This window comes from Serinus canaria, chromosome 1, assembly GCF_022539315.1.
Source record: "Serinus canaria isolate serCan28SL12 chromosome 1, serCan2020, whole genome shotgun sequence".
Lineage (NCBI taxonomy): Eukaryota > Metazoa > Chordata > Aves > Passeriformes > Fringillidae > Serinus > Serinus canaria.
In genome coordinates, this window is record NC_066313.1 from 80,120,717 (window position 1) to 80,143,830 (window position 23,114).

Here is a 23,114-nt window from a genome sequence, read left to right on the forward strand (position 1 = left end):
AGCTGGGCTTGTCTCTCTCTCATTTGCATCTATCCATAACCTTCATGGCAGTTCTCAGACCCAGCCACTGCTACAGATGTGATTATACACAGTTTACAGCAGTAAATGACATGGGGAGATGCTAATCAAAGCCTTTGTGAAGCCTCATAATGTAATTTGTGCTGTGTTTCTTTCACTGTGCCACCAGTCAGCATTGTTCATATTGTCTTAAGTTCTCCATTTGCAGGTATGCTGTGTTCCACCCAAACATTTTGTTTTCTCTGTGGACTTCTTGAGTTTCTTCCCCTCCCACTGCTTCTCCAGTTGCCATATTAAATGGCAGGAAGCTGAATCCCTATGGCTGTTTTCCAAACTAAAAAAGATCCCCAAAATATCTCTCTTTCAGCTCAAGAGACAGCAACAAAGCAGGAACCCCAGGGGGCAGGAACCCCCAAAACAGCGATGCAGATGCACAGCATGTGCAATTTAAAATGGTCATTTAATGGGTGATCATCAGGTCAGGCTGACATCAGGAAATGGGATGTTAAAGGCTTTTTAGTGGGCATGTGAAGTAGCATGAGGATTAAGCTGACACTCTGTCATGTCTTGTGTGCAAGAGTGGCCTTTCTGCTGTATTGTATTTATGGGTATTAGAGAGAAGCATCCTATAACAGGATTCTCCTCCATGAGTTATGTCCATCTCCATTTAAATGACAAAGGTCATGTCCACTTCTACAATAATTAAATTTTAATAAAATAAGAAAAATTTATAGCATTCAAATTAATGTTATAACTGGGCAGGGTAACTATCCCTCACATAGCCTCAATACATGATATAATTTATGCATGAGCTCAGAATTCTCTGCAAGATGCTGAAATCAACATCTCATGATGGGAATGTGGATACTTATTTTAGACACTGAGTTTGAAAATTGTGGTTTGTGGAAATTTATGCAAAAATATTGCCAAAATAAGCATTGAAAACCTAATTTCAATATGCAGCTGCTTGTAAGCATGGTAATTAAGATATATTGGGTAAATTTACTACATCTGTTCTCACCCACACCAGTGAGAGAGAAGTTGCAGATTTCAGATGTAGACTCACCAGAGCTTTCAACTCCAGCCAGGACCCAGGAAAAAAAGCTGTCTGGGAGAGCAGGTCTGCTGCCTAGCCTGGTCTTGTCTCCACTGTTCAGAGCTTTGATGGAGGGAATGTTGTTGGGATCGCCCAGCTCCCACCTCTTGAAAACAGTTTTCACAAATGGACTCACAGTCCCTCAGGGAAGGGAGAGAGAGTCAGTCAGCACATTATCTGGATAAAGAAACCAAAGTGAGGGTTTAGACATTTTTCTTGTCAGGAATCAATCAGTGTCGACTTTACCTGCCATCACCAGGCCTTCACTGCTCTGAACGCTGTGTTTACCCTCTGCAGCAGGAGATCCGTACTCCTTCTAGATTGCTGCTCCTCTGAAATAAATCAACAGGTTTTACCTCTACTTTTTCCTTCAGCTGGGGTGATGCTGGTCCCTGAAAGGAAGACGGAGGATGGGTTTGAGGAGCACTTCGGCTTGAACTACTTGGGACACTTCCTGTTGACTAACCTCCTCTTGGATACGCTGAAGCAATCAGGAACGCACAGTCACAACGCTAGGATCATCACTGTCTCATCAGCCACCCATTATGTAGGCAAATTGCACCTAAACGACTTACAAAGCAGGTACCGATCCCTTTTTGGTATTCACTGATCTGTAGTAATCCTGTGCAGATGAAAACACAAGAGAATTTTTACTGACTATGAGATGGGGTTTTGTTGCCTTTTTTTTTTTTTTTTTTAACATACAATTTATGGTGCTTCTCAAGCATTTGATTATATTTAACATTTGATCAAAGCTTGCAGCCTTGAGCCAAAGGTACAAATAATTTATAAATTCTGAAGGGCGTCTTTTATTCTGGACTTCGAAAACCTCACTTTGCTTTCTGATGCTTATTCTGCGGTGATGCTTGTGGTGCGTGCGGCGCCCGGACTCGCCACTTGCTAACCAGGGAGAGACGCTCCGTAACCGGGATGGTTTGAAATGGCTTGGGTGGATGCTAATAGACCTCATCCCCGAGAGGATGCTTGCACAGAGCCCTCAGATGAGCTCAGACAGCCGCCTGTGGCTGCTCGCTGCCTGCCGGCCGCACAGGGATGCCGCCGGGGCTGCGGGGCGCAGCTCGCCCTTGCTGCCCAGCTGCCTCCCCAGCTGCCGTGCCGGCCCTCTGCTGCTCCGCCTGCCCGCTGCTCCCTCTGCCTCCGGCCTCCGTCTTATCCTGCTCCGCTCTGACATCCCAGTCTCAGCCTGTGGCTCCCCTCACAGCCCGCTCCATCACCCCCAGCCATCCCCGGGCCCAGGCTGTGTCGCCCTGCCTGTCCTGTCCGAGCCCTGCGGTCCCTGCCCTGTCGCACATCAGCCTGGCCATCCGCTGCCAGCGCTGCACCCTGGCTCGTGTCGGTGTCACCCCCTGTGCTTCCCCAAGAGCTCATGGAGACCCAAACCCTGACCCTCGCCCAAAAAAAACCCCACCCTGGGTTTTTAATCCAGTAAAATGGGCTTAAATGCATGGATGACTTCTGACCTCCTGCTTTCATTTAGGAAAACTGTGGGTGAGTGTCTGTGGGGTATTTCTAACGTTAAGAAGACATCAAATGATGTGGTAAATGTCTCTGATGTCATACAGGAACTCCATGGAGTGGTTTAGTTAGCGGAGAAACAGGCAGGATAACTGAAATAAAGTTGGAAATTTCCCCATGCAGTCATGCGTGGCAATTATGTGCTTACTAACAGGCTCAAGCCAAGCCTGCCTTCTCCTGGGCTCCAGAGAGCTTCTGCCTGCCTGCATGGAGCCAGTCTGACTCCTGTGTCATTTCCATGAAAATCTGCCTCCATCCTTTGGCAGGGACTTCAGCAGGTGATCAGAGGTACCTGGCCCAAGGTTTCATTTCCGAACAGAGACTGAAATTATAGGGCTGGGCTCTTTCCACTGCAGACATTTTACATATGAATGCTGCATTAGGCACATCAAACTTCTGATTACATATGATGGCATCAGTTTTATTACAAGCCATTGTTAAAACCTCTGCAGTGTAGTCACAATTTAATCTCTTGCTTGTAAAACAACCACAGGAAATTACCCTTACTCTTCACTTGATGTGTGTAGTCATTGTTTCTGATGGCCATGTGCTGGATGGTACCATGCAAGGGGGCTAAGGGAATTAGTATTTCTTTGGGCTAAAGGGTGGAATGCTGAATTAAATGTGACTGTTCTGTGTCTCTAGATAAGAGTAGTTTCCTTGATTATAGCAAGGCTTTGTACTGTGCCTCTTTAATTTAGGATCATCCCTATCTTTGATTTGTCATTATTAACTCATATTTTAAAGGAACCAGAAATGTTTTGATTTGGAAAGTTATGGTTGAGCAAGAACATGACCAGTCTGACCTAAAGAATAATAATATACCAGTGAGATTTACCTGCAGCTTTTGTGTCCTTTACCTTTCAACATTATTGATGTAAGATGGGCCATAAAGGATGACAGACTCTTGACTGATTTTGCCTGCTCATTCCCACACAGATGCTCTGAATCATTCAGAGGTAACAGTGGTGCCTGCACATATGCACACTGGTGAAACCCAGAGTGGGCTGTAAATTCAGGTCCAAACCTTTCCTTGGTTCAGGTGTAGAAAGGTGATCCTGAGTATTTATTTTTTTTAGCCTAACTGTCAATAAGCCCCCACTCAGGCCAATAGTTTGACATCACCATAAACAGTGCTGCAAAACCAGAGAGATCACTTGTGTGTTTGGGTGTGTCCCTACAGCATGAGCAGGGGGGTTAGCAGGAGGACTGCTGGGGGGTTTCATAGCCAGGCATTGCCTTCTCCACAGGGCCCTGGAGGTGCCTTGTGATTCAGAGCAACATTCAGGCGATTTAATGGGTGTGGTAAAGACACCCATGGTGAACAGTTTCCTAGTGATACCATATCTCATTTTTGCTGCTTGTGTGAATGGGAAATGGTTGTGAAAATTTTCTACTTTTTTTTTTTCTTCTTTATTTTGAGTTGTGCCAGTTGGCCATAATTCATTTTACAACTTGGGTGTATGTTCCCAGGTTGGCTGGTAGTCCTAACCTAGCAGGAAAGCAGCAAAAACCATCTGGAGTCATTACTGGAGAAAGGGGGATGTACTCTGCTGGGGAAATTACTGCTGGCAGCAAGCTGAATTGTTTACCAGCCTCTTGTCCCATTATTCCTAGATGCTGGTAGAGCTAGTGTCCTGACTAGAGGTGAGTGACAGTACTGGAAAAGGGATTCTTCCATCAAGCATGTCAGAAAAGGAAGGGCAGAAGACTTTTCTTGGCTTAAAGGAGACACTAAACTGAGGTTCAATTCTCTGCTTTACCACAGGCTTTTCTGTGGAATCCTTCTCCCACCCAGGAGACTCTGGGTTGGCAGTCACATTTGTGGCCATTTCTCCTCATTGCTTGTACTTGCTACTGAGAGATCTGATCTGAAACCAGCCATCATCCACATCTGAGACCACAGGGAAACTGCATAACAAACAAATGGAAGAGCTGTCCCATGAACAGTGTTAAATGAAGCTGGTATTACTGTCCTCCATGGTTCCTCTTTAGTTTGTTTCCTGCCATTTTACCAACCTGATTTATCCCATGTTGCTCTGGTTAGCTCTTTTCAGTGGGATGGTTAATTTAATTTTGTCTTTTTTGCGTTTTGCATTATTTTCTTTCCTTCATTGTTTATTTCTTCATGCTTGCCTACTTTTTCATCTCTCTTGAGCTTTTTTTTTATTAAATTGCCTTTTCCCTCCCTATTTCTTTTTGTTTTTTTCTTTGAGGCTGTCTTATTTCTACACATCAGTTTAGAAATAAACTCCTCCTCTCCATTTATCTTCCTCTCATCTTTTCCCCCAGCACCTCTTCTGTTTCTTTCCTACGAATGCCATTTCTCCCCCTTCCTGCCCCTCCTCTTCACACACACACACACACACACACACACAGAGCAGTGGAAGAGACATGGCATCAAGGCAGGACAGAGCTTGTTCCAAGCAGGCAGGGTACAGCTTGTTTCATGTGTGTTATTGAAAATGCAAACGCACACGCACAAGAGCACTGACTGTTCTCCCAGTTCTTTTGCTGAAGGTTATACATGAGGAACATCAAACGCCTTTGTGGTCTTTTAGATCCAGACCATTTTCAACAGCAATCACATGAGTCAACAAGGGGATCCCTAAGGCAAATCATTCCCTTCATCCCTACTTTGAACACGACTGTTTTCAGGGAGGTGAAAGTTTAAGAGAAACGCAGCTTATCTGCAAGCATTTCCACAGGGGTGATTTCAGCAATTCCATGCAGAGGGTAGTTCACTGGGTGCTCCAGCAGCACAGCCAGCATGGCCTTCTTCCCTCTTTTGCCTGCCTTTAATAATGCTTTCTAAATTGAGAGGAGAAAAAAAAGTATGGCCATGAGAGAATATGGCTGTCTGGTTTTAGCAAAAGCTTGAAGAATAGTGTACCATCCACTTGGGTTGAGGTAGGCTTGAGCAGTGCACTGGAGCTCATGGTGCTCTTTCAAGGCTGAGGTGTAGGAGTGCTCTACCTACCAAAGAAGGTATTTTTAGGAAAATAAAGAAAAAAAGACCGTATTCTCTTTCCCAGACTGTGGATCACACTTGAATATGCTCCTTTCCCAGGGGTTAGCATCTTTGTGTGTTCTGTCTAGCTTTTTCTCCATGACTAACTATTCCTTTCATCATCCTCTCTTTTTGCATACCAAATGGGCCCTGTAATGCTGTGAATCACAGATCTATGAACTCCCCAGCCACAGTAACACAGCTCCTTTTCTGGTTCACATCTCTTGTATATTCAAGAACAGTTAGTCACAGTTTCCTGCTCCCTTTCCTCTGCTCTTCAACTGCAGAAGGAGCTGATTTTTTTTAAAACTCTCCAAGCTGAATATAATATATTAGATATAATTTCTGTATTTTTCCCTGTAGCCCTAGTGCATGAATCATGTCAGAGACAATAGAAGTTAAATGAAAAGAATTGCAAAATTCCCAGCTGCCACATGTGTGTCCTAGCTGGTGTAAAATAGGATAAACAGCTCTGCCTTAGACCTAGGAAGACTCTGGAGAGACCAGGCAGCTCCAGTTCATCTCTTCTGTTAGGCAGTTCACAAAGAACTGTAACACTGGAAGTGTTAGGTACTGATGGGAAAATCTGTCTAGCAAACTGGCTGGAGATCTCCTGTCCTTGGATGAGGGGTGTCCTTCATCCTATCTTCCTCCATGTATGTGATGTTTGTTTTGTTGCTTAAAAATTTAGTATTAAGTTTGGGCAGAAAGTTGAGGATTTTTTTCCATCAGCATTACTGAAATTTTGGAAAATATTTTCCATTAAGAACAACTAAAAGTTAAGATGTTGAATTGCTTTGGGAAAGTATGTATCCATTTTTGAAACCAAAACATTTGATTTCAGTGTTCTAAAATAATTTTTAAAATTTATTTGTAATTATTCCTATGAGTACATTGGTATTCAGATTTTGAAGTGTGAGAATAAAACAGAAACTCCCAACCTTTAATTTATAAACCATAGTTTTCAAGTATTCATCAGTTTCAAATTACTTTTTTTTTTTTTTTTTTTTTTTTTTTTGTTAAGCTGGACATTTATGTAAAATTATTTTTTTTTTTTTTACTAAGAATGGTTTGATGAATCAGCATTTGTTTCCAATGAAATGTTCCTATTTTTTAAACACCCCAATTTTTTCCTTCAGTGCTTTTTCATTATTGATCTGTCACTTAAAGTTTCTTAATTCTCTCTGATTGGAAGAACTGGAAGAATACCATCTTAAATTCAAGGAAAAACAAACATGAAACTATTGTAGCATAGTAGTAACGTAGCGCTGTTGGGTATATTTCTATTTTTTAATATAATAAAGGAAAATTTGTAAAAGGAAATAAGAGAGATTTTCATGATTACCCCTTTTTTGTAAATCAAATTTAGCCAGTACAGAAGTCTTTCATAATAACATATAAAGAGCTGTGTCACTGGACTGTTGTTCAATAAAATGCTTGGAAAAATACAGAAATAGTAAACATTAAAGATTGTTCTAGATCATTAGATAGATACATATTACCATAGGTTTTATTTAACTCACGAAACATATGGTTCTTTTTGAGTTCTGCTGTTTAGGCAGCTTCTGCACAATGTCTTCTGTTGCATATTCTGGTTCTATTTGCAAGATAAATCATGTTGCCTTTACAGGACCAAATGCCAACTGCAGTACAGTGCTTTATTCATTTAGACATGTCCTTCCTGCAGCAGGTTGTCAAGTTTTCCTGCATAGAGTTAGATGATAAGTATTTAAATGCTTACTCCATGCACATAAGCTCTTCTTTGCCAAATACTTTCTGTATAAATGCAAAAGGATTTGCTGCTTTGCAAAATGATCCCTTGTGTTTGCAGTGATTAGCATTAATTACAAAAATTGACTGGCCTGGAAAATGAGTGTACTGAGGAAGGCACAGATGTCAAATTCTATAAGTTAATTTAAAAAATAAATGGGCTACTGTATCAGCAGACCAATTCATCAATTCAAAAGACAGAGTTCTAGTTCAAATGCATCAAGTGTTTTATCCGTTCTTATCTGTTCCTGCAACCAATGACCAAGAAATATTTAAGTCAGGATGCCAACTTCAGAAAGCTTTCATTTTATGTTCATCAATGTATTTTCATTCTGTCTAATCAAAATGCTTTTAGGGTTGATTGACTTCTGGAGAACAATAACAGACTGTAACACTGACACCACAAAGGTAATGTCAGACTTACATGTGTTTGGGGATATTAAGTGTTGTCACAATGTTAAATTCCTTTTTGTCTAAAAGAGTTATTGTTCTTCACAAAGGATTATTAGTGATAGTTGTTGGTTTAATAGGACATGGTGTTTCTGAACTAGTTCAAAATAGCAGTATGCTGGGAATTATGTGAGATATGGGTGCTCCTACTGCCCAGCCTCTCCCTGCACCATGGCTTGGGTGGGAGAAGCCAGCTATGCATGGCATTCAGCACAGTGTCTCTCACAGATGTGCTGTTTTCCAGAGAGGCAAGACAGCTCTGTGGAAATTTAAAGTTAATGTATTGAATTCATGTGATAGAGAGGGCAAAAGGGACTTGGAGAACTGGGAGAAGAGAGAGACCTTGTTGCCCTTGAGAGGGGAAGGTTAGTTCAACATCTTTCTGCCAGCAAAAAGACTCATTAAGGCTGAATGAACCTTAAAAGTTTGGAGTTCTGGTCCTGGGTGATTATTCCAAACTTTTAAGCATTTCTCTCGATTGCCTTAGCTACCACCATCCTCCCTGTATCTTGTCAGTGGAGTTGCCCTTTGGACTGCTTAGCAGCAGGAAGGCTGTAAATCCCTGGAATAATGTGTAAGAGAAATGGTCAAAATTACCAGCTCACCTTCCAGAAACCCCCTCCAGGTTCAGCCCTGCTTTGTTCCTGGTTCTTCATAGCCATATGTTCCATGTCTTGCCACAAGCATTAAGGATTATGAGGCATTGGGCAGGGAGCTGAAGGCAGATTTCTGCCTCTGTGATTTGTTAACTCTTAACCTTTTCTCTAGTCCTCATCCTAAACCTCTTTGTTTAGAGAAGGAGAACTTGCTCTGTTCAAAGGCAGACCAAGCAGTTGAAACCCACACCTGTGAAGAAAAATTGGTCTTTTGAATAAATCAAGCCCTTGATAAAAATGTGTTGTGAAAACTATGCTTTCCAAGTAAAATAAATCTCTGTAAACATAAAATATTCTAGCCCCCATGAATTTTAATACTGCCAGAATGTCTGATATAGTTGTAGCTTTGTTGCTCCATTTCTTCTGTTCTCATTATGTGTTGGATGCTGTGGTAGCCCAGCCTTTCTTGCCATGGGAGGTGGAGAGGGGGTGTACACAGCAAAATCTCAGCTTCCCAAGAGGGACAGAGACTGAGGAGCCCTGTGGCTCACAGCGGCTTTAGGAGAAGCTCAAGAGCTTTGAACAGTGATGTTAAAGGAGTGGTGGGCATTCAGTACCTGAATTGCCACAAAAAAAATCAATCTATCAACCAACCAATCAATCTGTCAAAGCAGCACTTTCTTTACATTCTTTTTTTGGTGAGGGCTGGGGCAGAGCAAGTCTGTGACTGTGCTGGTTTTCAGGACATGAAACTTCTTGTCATTTCCTGGAAAGCTAAACCTGCCAGATTTCAGTAGGTTCTGGCATGTCTGCAAGTGTAAGAGGTCTTAAGCATTCTGGTCCCAGGCCATGCCATGCCCCTTCTTATGAAATGCTTGGTTTTCTATTACAGATCCCTGTTTACAGTATTCCAGGGTGACACAGTGTTGGGAAATTTATAAAGCAAACCCCAAAACTCAGCTCTAAGGCCAAATGGAACAGAAAGTGGTTGCTGACAGTGTCCTTTACAGTGCTTAGAAATAACCTCTTTGCAATGCTGGCTGTGGACTGCTTTGCATCTTAGTCCTTTCTTATAGGTTTTTGTGTTTTGCTCAAGTTGGCATTTTTGTGTTCCTCAGATAAGACCCTCCCTCTTCACAGGCCCCTTTCACATTTAAATTTTATTTAAATCCCACCTGATTTTTGACAGTGGATGAGTGATGCTGTTGATTTACCGTCTCACAGCAGCAAAAGCCTTTTAAGCTGTGTCTGGACTGTGAGTCATTTTGTGGATGCAGAATACTTCCACACTTTAATTCCTCTGGTACCTGCTGGCATTCAGCTGTGTCTCTTCTTTAACCTAGGAAGGTCCTCCAAGTGAGGAGAAGGCTTCTTGTGTTGGCTTTTAACAAATATCTGTCTTTTTTTATGAATTTGTTCCTTGTCTTAACTCACGTACTGGGAGTTAGTCACTTTTATCACTCAGATTGAAGCTGTGATGTTTGTATTCTCACTCCATAAGAGAACTTCTAAAAAGCAGAAGTTGCAAAGTTGTTTCAAGAAGCAGAAACTGATTTTTAAAAGTATGTTGTGCCAGACTTGCTAATTTTTTGTGTTTCTGGAAACAAAGATTGATGGCATAGCACTTTGTGCACAGTAGTTACAGATATCTCAAAGGAAAAATGATTTTGCAGGCACATTTCCACTGGTAAGGCAGACCAGTCCTTCAGTGTGGGTAATATTTGCTCTTGCAGAACACATTCATCTCCTCCTTAAATCCAAGGCTGTGCAGTGGGTTGAGCCCACCACAATTAAACAGTAAATTATCTTTGCATGTACACCAACATAGTCTGCTGTAAATCTGCCAACCACAGTAGGTGCACTGTGCTGGATCTGAAATGGCAGAACCTCATTATCCTTATTCAGACCCTACAGTTCCTTTTGAGCCCAAGTATGGAAAGCTCAGAACTTGCAGCTAATCTGCAGAAGTCTACACCAGTTTCTGATGCTTTTTAAGAATATCTAGGATTGTTCAAGTTATTGCTGAGGATTTTGTGGTCCTGTGTGCATTTGGTGGAAGCAAAGAAACCATAAACACCCTATTACTTCCTTCAACTTAAAAGGTCTATTGCAGGAGAGGTAGGAAGCTCTCCACAAGTGGGTGGAGAGTACCTCGCCCCATTTATAATCCTATAGATAATCTTACAGGATGTGTGACAATCTTCAATAACCCAAGACCCAGATTACCCAAGAGAGAATATGATAAGATATGTGTCTTTGTTGTTTCCCCGTCCCTGAAAAGGGTCGTGAAGACACAGCATGTAGGTCTTGAAGCTGTGTTCTTTTTCTTGGGTAAAGCAATACAGACCCTTGCTTCTTTTTATGTATTTACTCATTCATTTGTTTAATGGAGATTTTTGATTGAATGAAGGGATACTATTATGGTCAAATTCCACTTCAGCTGTTAGCATGTACTTTACACTGCACCAAATGCACTGACTGTAGAAAAGTGACAATTTATATCATTCTAAATAAAGACATATATTTCCTGGAAGAATGGAGGTACAGTAACTAAAACTTGAATTTGACATTGATATTTAAAATAATCCAAAACATTTGAAATTAACACCAACTGTACACAAGCAGGAAAATTTGACTTCTTTAAAGTGCTGATTCTGGTGAGGCTTTGAGAAGACCAGCTTTTGAGTTCATGTTATATGCATTTGAGAGCTATGCTGAGCACACTGAGCTGCACACAGCCAATCTCAGTAGATCAGAATAGCTCTCAGCATCTCACCTCCTGCCATTAGGAGCAGGGATCAGCCAAATGAAAAATGATCCTCTGATTCCATCTGGATGACAGTAACACCCTGGATGTAACAAGCCCTGACTTATTTTGCCTTTCATAAATGATTTTAAAATAAAGACATTCTATGTTTCTTTACTAAATGCAGTCCTCAAGAGACAGTGAGTTAATTTTTGTTCCCTCTGCATTTCCTAAAGGCTATTAGAAGGGGCTAGTCACTGAATGCTATGTATTTATACAGTGAAGTGCTGGAAGCTGGAAAGCATGGCTTTAAAAAAGAAACAAAACCCAAAGCACCACCCAGCTTCCAGCTGGTGGCTTCTATTTCATTGGGGGTTAAGCTCAAGGCAGGAGGAGACACTGATCTGCTGAGATACCAGTTACTGAGACCATCACCAACATTTTACCTTTTAGAGAGAGAGAGTATTTCCCAGCTCTGGGCTTTACCCTTATATTCTAATTTTAGAAAGAAAAATGTTATTTTCATACAGTTGAAAGATGCCAGCCAAAGCCTGGATTTGTCCAGAGCTCTGTGTGAGCAACATGTGAAACTGAAGAGCTCACTGCAGGAAGAGGAATGAAAGGCAAGATGGATTGCTCTGCCACTGGCCTATGACTGCTTAAGTAACCCCCATGCCACAAATTAGGACATGAATGATTTCCTTCTTGCCTTGTGTAGAACCACTAATTTCATGTATTGTCCTGGTAGCCTTCCTTTTGAACAAGTTTATCACAGGGTCATGAGGGCTCTTCGGAAGTCCCTAATTCTGCATTCCTTATTAACTCAAGGTTTATGCTTCAGCCACCTTAAGTGTTGTGTGTATGCTGTCACAATTGATTTTTTAAGGTTATACATCTCATATATTGAAGAAATGTACATGCAGAAGTGCATAAGAAGTTGCTCAGGGTCACACAAAATGCCCAGGCATGTACATGAGATGAGTGACTGTGCAATAGCCTGTAGTAGTAGTTGGTAACAGGACAGCTGATGTACAAAACATAACTGCAGCAACACCCCAAAAGTAGAGAAGTTAATACCTTAGATTTGAGATTTGGTTTACTAATGTATATGCTTCTTTCTTTCAGTTGGTAAAATACTTGTTTTCAGTGGTAATATATTTATTCTTGTTTCTCCAGCTTGGTCTTTTCTCCTTGTCTGTAATTCTGTTTGGTGGTTTTGGTTTTTTTTTTTTTGTTTTTGTTTTTGTTTTTTGTTTTTGGGTTTTTTTTTTTTTTTGTGTGTGTGTGTGTGGTTTTTTTGTTTATTTGATTGGTTGGTTTTTACTGAGAGAAAATCACAATTAATGAGATTCAGAAAATGTGTTCACAGGATAAATATATGTAGTACTGCCAGGAAGCCTGATTTAATCTAATAAACAATATTTAGGACTCAAGCTTTTTCATACGAGAAGAGAAAGAAACTGTTTATGATAACAGTAAAGACATGTTTATTTTCCAATATATTTCTCTAGCTGCTTCAAAATAAGCTGCAAAATCCATCAAAACCTGAAAAATCTTGTGCTACATTCCCTGAAGAAAGAAAATTTAAGACTGTGAAAGCTTCATGAGTGTTTAATAATAGACTTTTTTAGTCTTGACTAAGCAATGGTGATGATGTATTGCAAGATTAATACATAAATCATTAGGAAGCTTTAGTCATTTTAATAGAGCAAGCCAATGTTTTGCTTAATTCCCTGATTCATCCCAAGGCATATATTGAAATTTTGTGTGGCCTTTCATTAAAAAGCCCAGCATGTCAGCCACGTTTTGCATCACTTGTCTTTTAATGGAGCTCATAGCAGCTGGGTTCTCTGCAGTTTGATCTTGGTGCACTCTGCCCTGCAGGTAAATTAACACCCTGGGAATTGGGGAGCGGTGATGGGTGAAAGGAGAGTGATGTGCAAGACAATTGTGAAAGGTTCACTTCAGGAAAGCTTCAATGGCTGGGTTAAACTGATCTGTGTGCCAGCCAGGATGGTCACAGCCCCTCTGAGCCTTTTGCTGAAGCAAGCTGTGGTGGGGCACAGGGTGCTGTCCGTGAGTCCATGATGTCTGTTAGGTGTGTGCACCTAGAAAGGAGCCCTCAGTGAGGGTGGCAAAGCTGACAGCAGCAAGAGAGCCCCGTGCACAGGAGGGTGAAGGGAGTGATCTCTGGTGAGCAACACAGCTTCCCCTGTTGCTCAGTGGGTACCCTGACCTCACTTAATGCTCTTTACTGAACATGGGATCAGCTGATTTAAGTGGAAGACCACTGTAGAAAACAGACCAACTAAAGCCAGCCTGAGGAGAAACAAGCAAGAGTGCCAAGAGATGTGCTAAACATTATTTCAGTTTTCAAACTGGGATAGCAGCTGAGTCCATATTTAAACACCTAATTAGCCACTGCAGGCTTCAGTTTGAAATTTGGCTTCTCATTACTTTTTGAAAATACATTCCATAGGGAGACTGCTGCTGGAGACAGCACCATGGAGATAAGTGGCAAAATCAGCTAATCAGCTTCTGGTGGAAAAAAGAAAAAAAAAGGAATAAAAAGAAGAAAATGAAAAAAAAAAAAAAATCAGCAAACCTCAAGGCACTCACTCCAGAGTGGAATACCTACTTATTTTCTTCTTTCAAAAATTCAAAACAATCCCTTTATTTTCTCCTCCCCAATTTTTGTAGTAGCAGGTCAAACCTGTAGTTTATATTGCAAAAAATCTTAAGCCAGAAGTAAGAACTTCTGCTAAAAAAATATTTGGACACAAAATGCAGAATCTGCTTTAACCTGACCCTTTATTCATCAATATAGAATCCATAAAACATTATTTTTAAAGGAAGAAGAAGGTTTTGTGTATTGGTGCTCTCTTGGAGAGATTTCAAAGTAGTGAATGAAATTCTGCCTGCCTTAACTCCTCCTGCACTTTTCATTTGTGAGCTGTCCATTGCCCTGTTTTAGCAGCATTGACTCAGCAAAATGCTATGGAAGGGCATCCTCTGGGGCATGCCACTGTTTTCTGTGGTAGGAAGAATGCTCCACAGCGAGCCCCACTGAAACAAGGGAGTGAGCATGACCTTCTCCAAGCTACTGATGCCAGGCATGCTGTACGTTCCCACTGAATTTCTTCCCACCAAGTCCTTGCTCCACTTTTTCTAGCTGCTGACTGTATAGGCTTGCCATACCTCAGCACATTCTGTCTGGCATTGCCCTAGCTGGGTGGGCAGTATTTATTAGGATGTATCCCTGGGCACTGAACACCAGTGCCTCCTTATCTCTCTAGCTGGCTGACCAGCACCCACATGTACCACTGGGAGCTGGGAACTACCAGTGTTTTGCCTGGCTAATTGCCTAGTTAGGAGGCAGAGTTACTTTGCTAAAGAGTCTGCCTGCCTAGCTGCAAAGAACTGATGCCCTGTGTCCTCAAAAGTCCAACCATCACAGGCACCTTGTGTGCTCTGCTCTGCTAGCACAGTTTGCTGGTAAGCTGTGCTCTTCTTAGATGGTTTGCCTCTTGTATGCACTTTGGTTTCAGAAAGATTTTAGAACCTTCAGAAAGTGTAGAAATGCATAATTTCAATATTATTTTACTTAGCATGCAATTATACTTTTGTTCATTGTAAAAAATGTGCATACAGAGCATAAAGTGCCAAGAAAGGCTAGATTTAGATGTATAGACTTTAAAGCCAGATAATTCCATGTGTAAGAGGAATGCATTTTATGGTTTTAAACTAAAAGAGGGTAGATTTAGATTGGAAAAAAAAAAGAAATGTTTATGATGGGGTTGGTGAGGCACAGAAATGGGTTTTCCAGAGACAGCGTGGATGCCCCATCCATTCAAAGCCAGGTTGGATGGGACTTTGAGAAATCTTGTCAAGTGGAAAGATGTATTGTCTTATGGTAGGTTAGAGGAATTAGATGATCTTTAAACTTCCAACCCAAACCCTTCTGTGATTCTACATGCGTGGGCATAGCAGACAGAATCATGGTTGTAAGTTCAGGTGCCTTTGTGGTCCTATATTTCTGATACATAAAGTCAACACTGGATGTAGTGAAGTCAAATAACCAGCATCGATTTTTTCTTTCAATGTGACATTTAAACAACATGATTCTAATAAAATGGGGTCTGACAAAAAACAGCTGTTCAACAGAAATCCTCATCAGTTCTGTGTCATGTTATTCCTCTGTCTTATGTAGTCCATTGATGTCAGATTCCTGGAAAGCAAAAAACACAGACACAGAAATTGGGAAGAGAAAAGCTAATCATTGCAGGGCCTCTGCCAAAAGTTTTTGCTCTGTGTATCTAATTTTATATTCTTCATATCTATAATATTTTATTGAAGTCTGATTCCTGGCTGCCTTGCAGATAAATTTGCATCTCTGCACTGTGATATAAAAGGCTTCCTCATTGATTGGGTAGCTTTTATATCTTCTCAGCACTCATGTTTCTCTGACATACATACCTATGCAAAATGCAAGGCTTTTGAGGATCCAGCCCTTGTAGTTCATGCTTCATTGCCACAAGGTAAGTCAAAACAGCACTCACACAAAATGTGGGAATGGGGAGTCATGGGGAGCATTCAGCATCCTCCTGCCTGGCATCTGAAGATTACTGAAGGCCCGACTAGAGCCAGGCAGAACAAGTCAGAGTAGTCCCCAGCTCTGTTTCCCTGTGAGCCACTTGCCTGACAGGATCACTCTGGTTCAGCTCAGGAGCCTGTCCCGTGCCCCAGCTTGTGTGCAGTGGGGAATGGTGGCTGATGGAGGAGTGCCAGGGGGAGCTGCCAGCTGGCTGCCGGAGGCGGCTGGGGATGAATGCTGCTTCCCATGGGTAGTGTGAGCTCTGCCCCACGTGGCTGTGCACAGGAGAAGCTGGTAGCAGCTGAGGATCTGGTCCTTCAAGTTAAAGGGGTTGGAATATGCATGAAGCATAAGGTGACATTTTGAGCGTCTCAGATCAGAGCATGGACGTTACTGAATTTAAAATGTAACTGCAATTTCCTGACTAATACCAAGTCACTTTTATATTCACGCAGTGATTGTTCTTTACTCTTTAAATAGCCCATCTTGCCCAAAGGTGTAGGTGGTATCTTTATGATAATGAAGGTATGTTATCCAGCATGGTGCAGCTGAGGCCATTGGTTGGTGCAAGGACCATCTGTGTTCAGCTGTCCCTTTTGGTTCTCAATTCATATCATGGTTTTGTAGACTGCTTGTAAATTGCTTGAACAAAAAAGAGACAGGGAAAAAAAATAAAGAAGATGCACTGGAGGTTCAGTGTTGTTTTCTGTTGTTGTCTTTTACTTCCTGTGGCTGAGCTGTATTGTTTACTGTGGTGTCTCCGAGTCCTTGCAGATAAAGTGGACAATTAAATTGCTACAGTAGCCTTATACCTCTGTAGAGAGCCTGGCTCTTAACATCCAGGGCTTTCTGTGATGAAGTGCACAGGATATTATAAATAAGATATTCAACAAGACTGATAACAAAATGAATTCATATGTTTAATATTCATTCAAAATAAAAAAAACTTGTACATAGTAACGGCCACAGAAATCACAGGCAGGCTTTCCAGCAGAGTAAGAGCATCCCTAGTCTGGACATTTCTTGCACTTGGGGTGAAGGTGTAGAGGATGGAGCTGTAGCTGCTGCCATCAGAGACAGGACAACACATAGGGGAAAGGAAGGAATGAGGAAAGAGAGTTCTGTTCCTGGGTGGGTGCCCCTTCATCACCTTTCACCAACAGGTTAAGGTTCTGCTGCTTCATGGACCCTAACCCCTGATGGGGAGCAGCTGCAGCATCACTTCCCCAGGCCTTAGCAGAGGCAAAGTGGATGGGGGCTGGAGCAGTTCCAAGCTCCCAGGAGCCTGCTGCTTTAGGCTCCTGCCTGCTCTGCCTCTGAGCTGTCTGCAATGCCTCCATTTCCCTTTGGTTCTGCTTAGCACAAAAAAGGTTAGATGAGAGGCTGGGGTAATTACAGGAGTGAATTGTTATGGCATAGGAATTTGTGGAAGTGGTGCTGAGGCCTCAGTCAGGAAGAGCATTTTAAGTGACATACCTGCTAATTTGCCTGAAAATAGCCTGCTTATTAAAAAAAAAAGAAAAAACAAAAAACTATTAAAAAAAAAAGGTACTGCTGTCTGCATGCAATGAAACTCAACTCAGCAGTTCTCAGAAAGTTTGACTTGAAAGAAGGGCACATTTGACATCCAGATGAGAGAGGTGCACAAGAGTCTCAACAGGTAATGTTTTGCTGTAACTCCCGGAATTTGTGTGCCTTTGTCATACCTCTTTGGCACAAATCCTGCCAGCCATCTGTGCTTTAAAGGCTGTATAGGGCCTGTAAACTGTGGTTACACTTGCAGCTGTTCTCATTGCCTTATCCTTTTATCCATCTCTTACCTGTGCACAATCTGGTGTGTGACCAGGGCAGCTGCAATGAGTATCTTACTCTTCTGTACTGTTCCCAACACAGGAGCCTTCAACTAGTAGGTTCTGATGCAGTGAAAATAATAATAGCAACAAGTAGTATGATCAGTCATGGATTTAACAGGGAATGGAGTGTGTATGTTTGGAAAGAGCAGAGTGAAAGAGGGGAGAGAATTTAAGGGCCTCCAGGTGATGATGGCCTAGAGATTGATGCCTCAGCATTTCTGGTTTGAAGAGTTTGACACAGAGATTCTGGCAGGTATTGTGTAATTTTATTTTAATATTTTCCCCTGCTATAAATAAGACTTGGTGTCTGATGGAATAATCACCAGAAGCTGAGTAAACAACACACCTGCCAGTGATAAGGTGTTTCTTGCGACGACTCAGTGTATTTCTGGATATTGCAAAGTGTGGTACATTTGATGTTTGTGCAATTCTGTTCTGGTTATTTTTACATGCATCTCCCTCTCTTCTTCTCTCCTGTGTACAGATGTTCGTATTCACCCCATGGAGCCTATGCCCAAAGCAAACTTGCCCTTGTGTTATTTACCTATCGACTACAGCATCTTCTGACTGCAAATGGAAGCCATGTGACTGCTAATGTAGTAGACCCTGGAGTAGTGAATACTGAGCTCTACAAGCATGTCTTTTGGGTTGTGAAAGTGGTGAAATGGATGACAGCCTGGATATTTTTCAAGGTATTCCGTTTTTAAAATAATTTTGTTGCTGTTCCCCTGCATTGTGAAATCTGCCATTGGCCTGGAGCTGAAGGTGTTTCAGAGTTTGTAATAGTGTATGGTACTCATTGCATTTCTCTGTGCTGATGAGATGTACAAAATCAATAAAGACAGGCTTTCCAGCAAACAAACATTTATTTTAAATGGAAGGAGCAAGCTGTCAGAGTAGGGAAAGGGAATGCCTTTCACAGTCCTTGCCTATGCACTGGTAATCTCTGCCCTGATCTATCCACGTGCTTCTGTGTGTGCATGGGGGCAGGACATCACCCTAACATGGAGCCAGAATATGCAAAGTGTTCCTCAGAAATGACTTGTTCATTCTCTTAAAGAGAAGCAGACATGATCTGGCATGGTCTACCTGTATACAGCATGTTGCAGAGAGGAGGGCAAAGGGAAGAAGAAAGTTGTACAAAAGTGGCAGTGGGAGGTGGCTGTGCTCCAGGATGTGAGGTCCAGACACTTGTGCTCAGTGAGGTGGGACAATTTTTAATTAGGTTTTTAATTCTAACACACACTTGTAATGGTACTTGATTTTTCATTATCCAATCCTGATCTGCACTGGGAAACAAAAAGCTGTTTAATACAACAGATCCAGAAGTGGGGCAGGCTCAGGTATGGGCAATGTTTTTTAGGGGTGTAAGTAGATTAAGCTGAAATCAGTTTAGCTCTGTAGGTGAAATCTCCTCATGCACATAGGCCTTTGAAGGGCTTGTGCTGAGAAAATGTACTGCTTATAGCTCTTTCAGAAAGTAGTTTTGGATTAAGTAAATGGAACCTGATTCCATTAGAGAAAATTAAATGTCCTAATTAAAATGAAGTATTTTACATCAAGGAGCATGTCCCACAAAGCAAATTAATTTTAAACTTTGATATGGAAATATCAGTTGCTTTCATTTTAGAAATGAACTGGAGGCTGGAAGAAAGACTGTAAAATAAGATGCAAACAAATAAACCCATATTTAAAAAAAAATAGATACTTCTGAGTACACCTTGAATATTGCAATAAAATCATAATAAGAATGCTCATAATCTGTAATGCATTCTTAAAGAAGCAGACTGCAGCTTTGCCAAACCATGTACACTAAACCTGTTTTCCCTCTTGTGATTGCCATTTTAATATCAGTCTTGGGTGGCAGCGTTTTTTCATTGGACTTTCTTCTCCTTCCTAATTTAAAAGTTTCATGTAGGTTTTCAGGTTATGCTTAGAATTTCCTCTGGAGGGACAAAATTCTTGCATCTGAGAGTGAGTTTCAAGTCTCTTGTTTTTTGCAGCTCTCAATCCCTCCCAGTTTTATTGATGTGCCCAGGAGACATTTTTGTATTATACTGGTGAGGTTTAGACACTGAATTGGATGTTATTGAACATTTAAAATGATTTATCACAAGAGGGATTCCCATTCTTACAGCTTTAACAGCCCTGCCACTGACAGTTCTAGATCATTTCTTTCTTCTTTGGATGTGGTACCACTCAAAAGAAATTCTGCCTTGAAATCGGTGACAGACAGACATACTGGTCTGTATGGAATTGTGGTGCCTGTACTGCCTGAAAAGCAAATGTATCAATTGCTTTCTGAGTCAGAATAACCTCAGCTTTGGATATCTGAATGCTTCAGTTATCGAGGTTGAGATTTTCACATTTTTGTCTAACACTCAATGTGCTTTTCCCAAAAGCCAGAGGAGAGGGAAATCTTGCTTTCTCTCTTCCCATCCTCCCTTAGGCCTCTGAGCTACAGCTCCAGCTTCTACTCTTTGCTTATTGCTTAGGGTATATCTGTGTTTGGGAGTGCTTCATCCCAGAGGAGCGCCCTGGTTGGCATCACAAGGAGATGTTTAGCTCCACAGCAAGCTCACATTGAAAGCCTGCCTGGCAATTTCAGTAGTGCTCTGTTGAGGGCTGTAAAATTCAACATTCAACCCTGTGTCAGTCTTGTGTTGCTCTTGTGCATTAGGGTAAATTTCCCCCGAGAAAAGTAAGAAAGCAAATACAAGAAAATTCACTTGTCTGGTAATATTAGCTGATAGTTGGTAGTATGGACTTTTTTCTCCCCTGGAATTTTGTTCCTGAGCACTTATATGAATCTTCCTTCTAGGATTATGGCAGTAATGCAGTGAAAATGAGGTGATCGCTCTCTAATCATATTGACTTAACTAACTATTGTCACCCTGAAGTATTCCAGAGTGGGTTCGAAATGTGTGCTGGAAATTGCTTCACTCACTGCAACATGGCACTTTTGAGAGCCAGCACAGCCCAGAGAGCTTCAGAGAGGAAATGCATCACATTGCATTCCCTCAGGAGAGAGTCAACATCTTGTTTGATTTAATTCCAAATAAACTGCCAGAGCCCCCACCACTTTTCAATGCATTTCTGCCAGCACTGGTGCCAGTTGTGTTCAAGTTAAATACCTCTTAGGGATTGCAGCCTGGCCCCCACCTTCCCTGGGCTGCTCAGGTTTGAGGCAGCTCAGTGTGGCAGACAAGGCTGGGGGCTCAACCTCTGCCTTGGAGCTGCCTCAAGATATTTAGGTACTTAAATGAATAGACTTACAGTCTTGTAAATAGGCCATGATACATATGCATAAGTTACTCAAAGTATTAACAGCTTGATTTTCTTAAAATTGCAAAACATTATCTTCTAGACTTTATGCATGGCTCAGAAAGGTCTTGGCCAAATCAGTTTTTGGGGGTGGTTTTGGCCCCACAAGTTGCAGTGAAAGGCGTTTCTGTAGAAATGAGATAGGCCAAACTAAAGGTTCTGGTGAGAATCAAAAAATTTGTGAAATTGGTGCCTGCCCTTTAGAAGTGACGTTTTCATTCTTTCTCAGAAAAGTTATTGTCTGCTGTGGTGCTCTAAATTTGCACTTTGCAAATGTTTTCTCTGTATTTTTCATAAACATGGACTGCACCTGTCACACAAGAGACAAATTATGTTTACTACTAAAGAAAAAATTCTATCCCTATGACTTTTTTGTAAATAAAGGCTGATGAGCTGACACAGTCCTCTGCAGAATGCAATAAAGTATATCATCCTTTAGTAATCTTTAACATAAATTCATCTTCTTTTTGAAGAGGTAAAGTCCAAACTAATAAACACTAACTAATTAATGAGATAGTAATAACTTGTAAAGTCATTCATTGAGCATCAAGCTGCAGTTTAGCTAAGTGTGCAACACACCAGCTTTAGCATTGGGCACTGTGCAGGCTGGAAACCAGGAAGTACCATTTCCTTCCCAAGTATTTCTGCATCTGCAGCAGATACTGAATATTCATTCTTAAACCAGATGGTCTCTGCTTGTGATACAATTAAAATGCCTGAGAGCAAAACAAAAAAGTTGACTCTCATTAATGTCCAATAACAGGGACTGTTCTGCTTCATATGACTTCATTATGGCATCAAAGTAGAGCCATTTGACAGATAGCAGTGTTGTAAAGTTCCCCAAAACCTTGTTTATGACAAGCCTTGTGAACATGTCATTACCAGATACAGAGTATTTGGTCCTTTCAGCCAGCTCAGATTGGTATTTAGGAAGGCATTGTGGAAGGAAGGCTTTGCATCAGATCCTGTCTCAGCTGTCATTTCCAAAGACATAGTGCCAGATAAGTGATTATTGACTGACAAACTGAAAATGAGCAGGATTAGTGACCCTGCCAGCCTGTAAAAATGAAGGGAAAGGCTTCAGGAACACAGGCTAGATAGATATCAGTCAATATAAACTAATTCGTTTCCTTCACCTTGTCAAAATAAGCTTAACATTAGTGTAATTTTCCTGTAACATTTTTTTAAAAATGCTTCCAGTCAGTAAGCAAGTCTATAAAACAAGATCTAAAGGACCTGGCTTCATCATTCATGCCAGAGGACATAGTCATGCAGGTCTCATTGCAGCATTTCTTATTCAAACTGTCCCTTTGGCACTGTGAATGTAGTAAATTTATTTCATCCTACCCCCCAGGTGTCAGAAGACAAACACATCACCACACAATAACACCAGCTGTAAGAGAATGAGAGTAATTAAATCCCACAGCTGAAAGCAGCAATTCATCAGCATCAACATTTTCTGTGCATGAGAGTGTGTGGTCCTCACATAAAGCTAATCTGGGCCTTTCTCACAAAAATGAAAACTTGCAGAAACGTATAATTTGCAGTTAATTTTTACAAAAGGTTTTTCTGGTCAAAAACATAGAGAAGAAAACAATCTGCTTGAATCCAGTAACTCTGGTCTTTCAGCAGATACCATTTTTGTACACACTGGTACAGAGATTTAAGCTTTCAGAGCCATAGGTATCTTTTTTCTATCTATTTGGTATTTTATTCTTTGGGCAGCCATAAATGATTCTAGAGGAACGATGAGGGAACCAGCCTGAGAAGGCTAGTAAATAATCTACTGCTTAATTCCCAAATCCTGATGATCTGGGCTTTTTTCTTGCATGTGATCTCCTGAACCTGGTTAAGCACCCAGGTCCTGCCTGTTATGGGGTATATGGATGGAGCTTGGGTGCTTTATTTATTGTAGCACAGAGCCTTCTGAACACAGAGCCCTGTGTGCCTGCTCCAAGTCAGATCAGACCCCTCTAAGGCAGGCTGGCCCTCAGTGCACACATCAATAGCATTGGACCATGGTCTGAACCCCACCAAACCTGTGACCACCACCCCCACCCCTGCATCCCAAGATATCACCACTTTTCTGCATGTTTTCTAAGGTCCAAATGGTTAAAATAT

At 41.4% G+C, this 23,114-nt stretch overlaps 1 protein-coding gene across 1 annotated transcript in view; it reads left to right on the plus strand.

Annotated features, from left to right (window-relative positions):
* DHRSX (dehydrogenase/reductase X-linked) overlaps positions 1-23,114 on the plus strand; it is a 161,838-nt gene that overhangs the window by 113,865 nt on the left and 24,859 nt on the right. Inside the window, 2 exon segments of the mRNA XM_050971809.1 lie at positions 1,489-1,696; positions 18,154-18,361. Of these exon segments, the coding sequence (XP_050827766.1) occupies positions 1,489-1,696; positions 18,154-18,361 (416 nt within the window).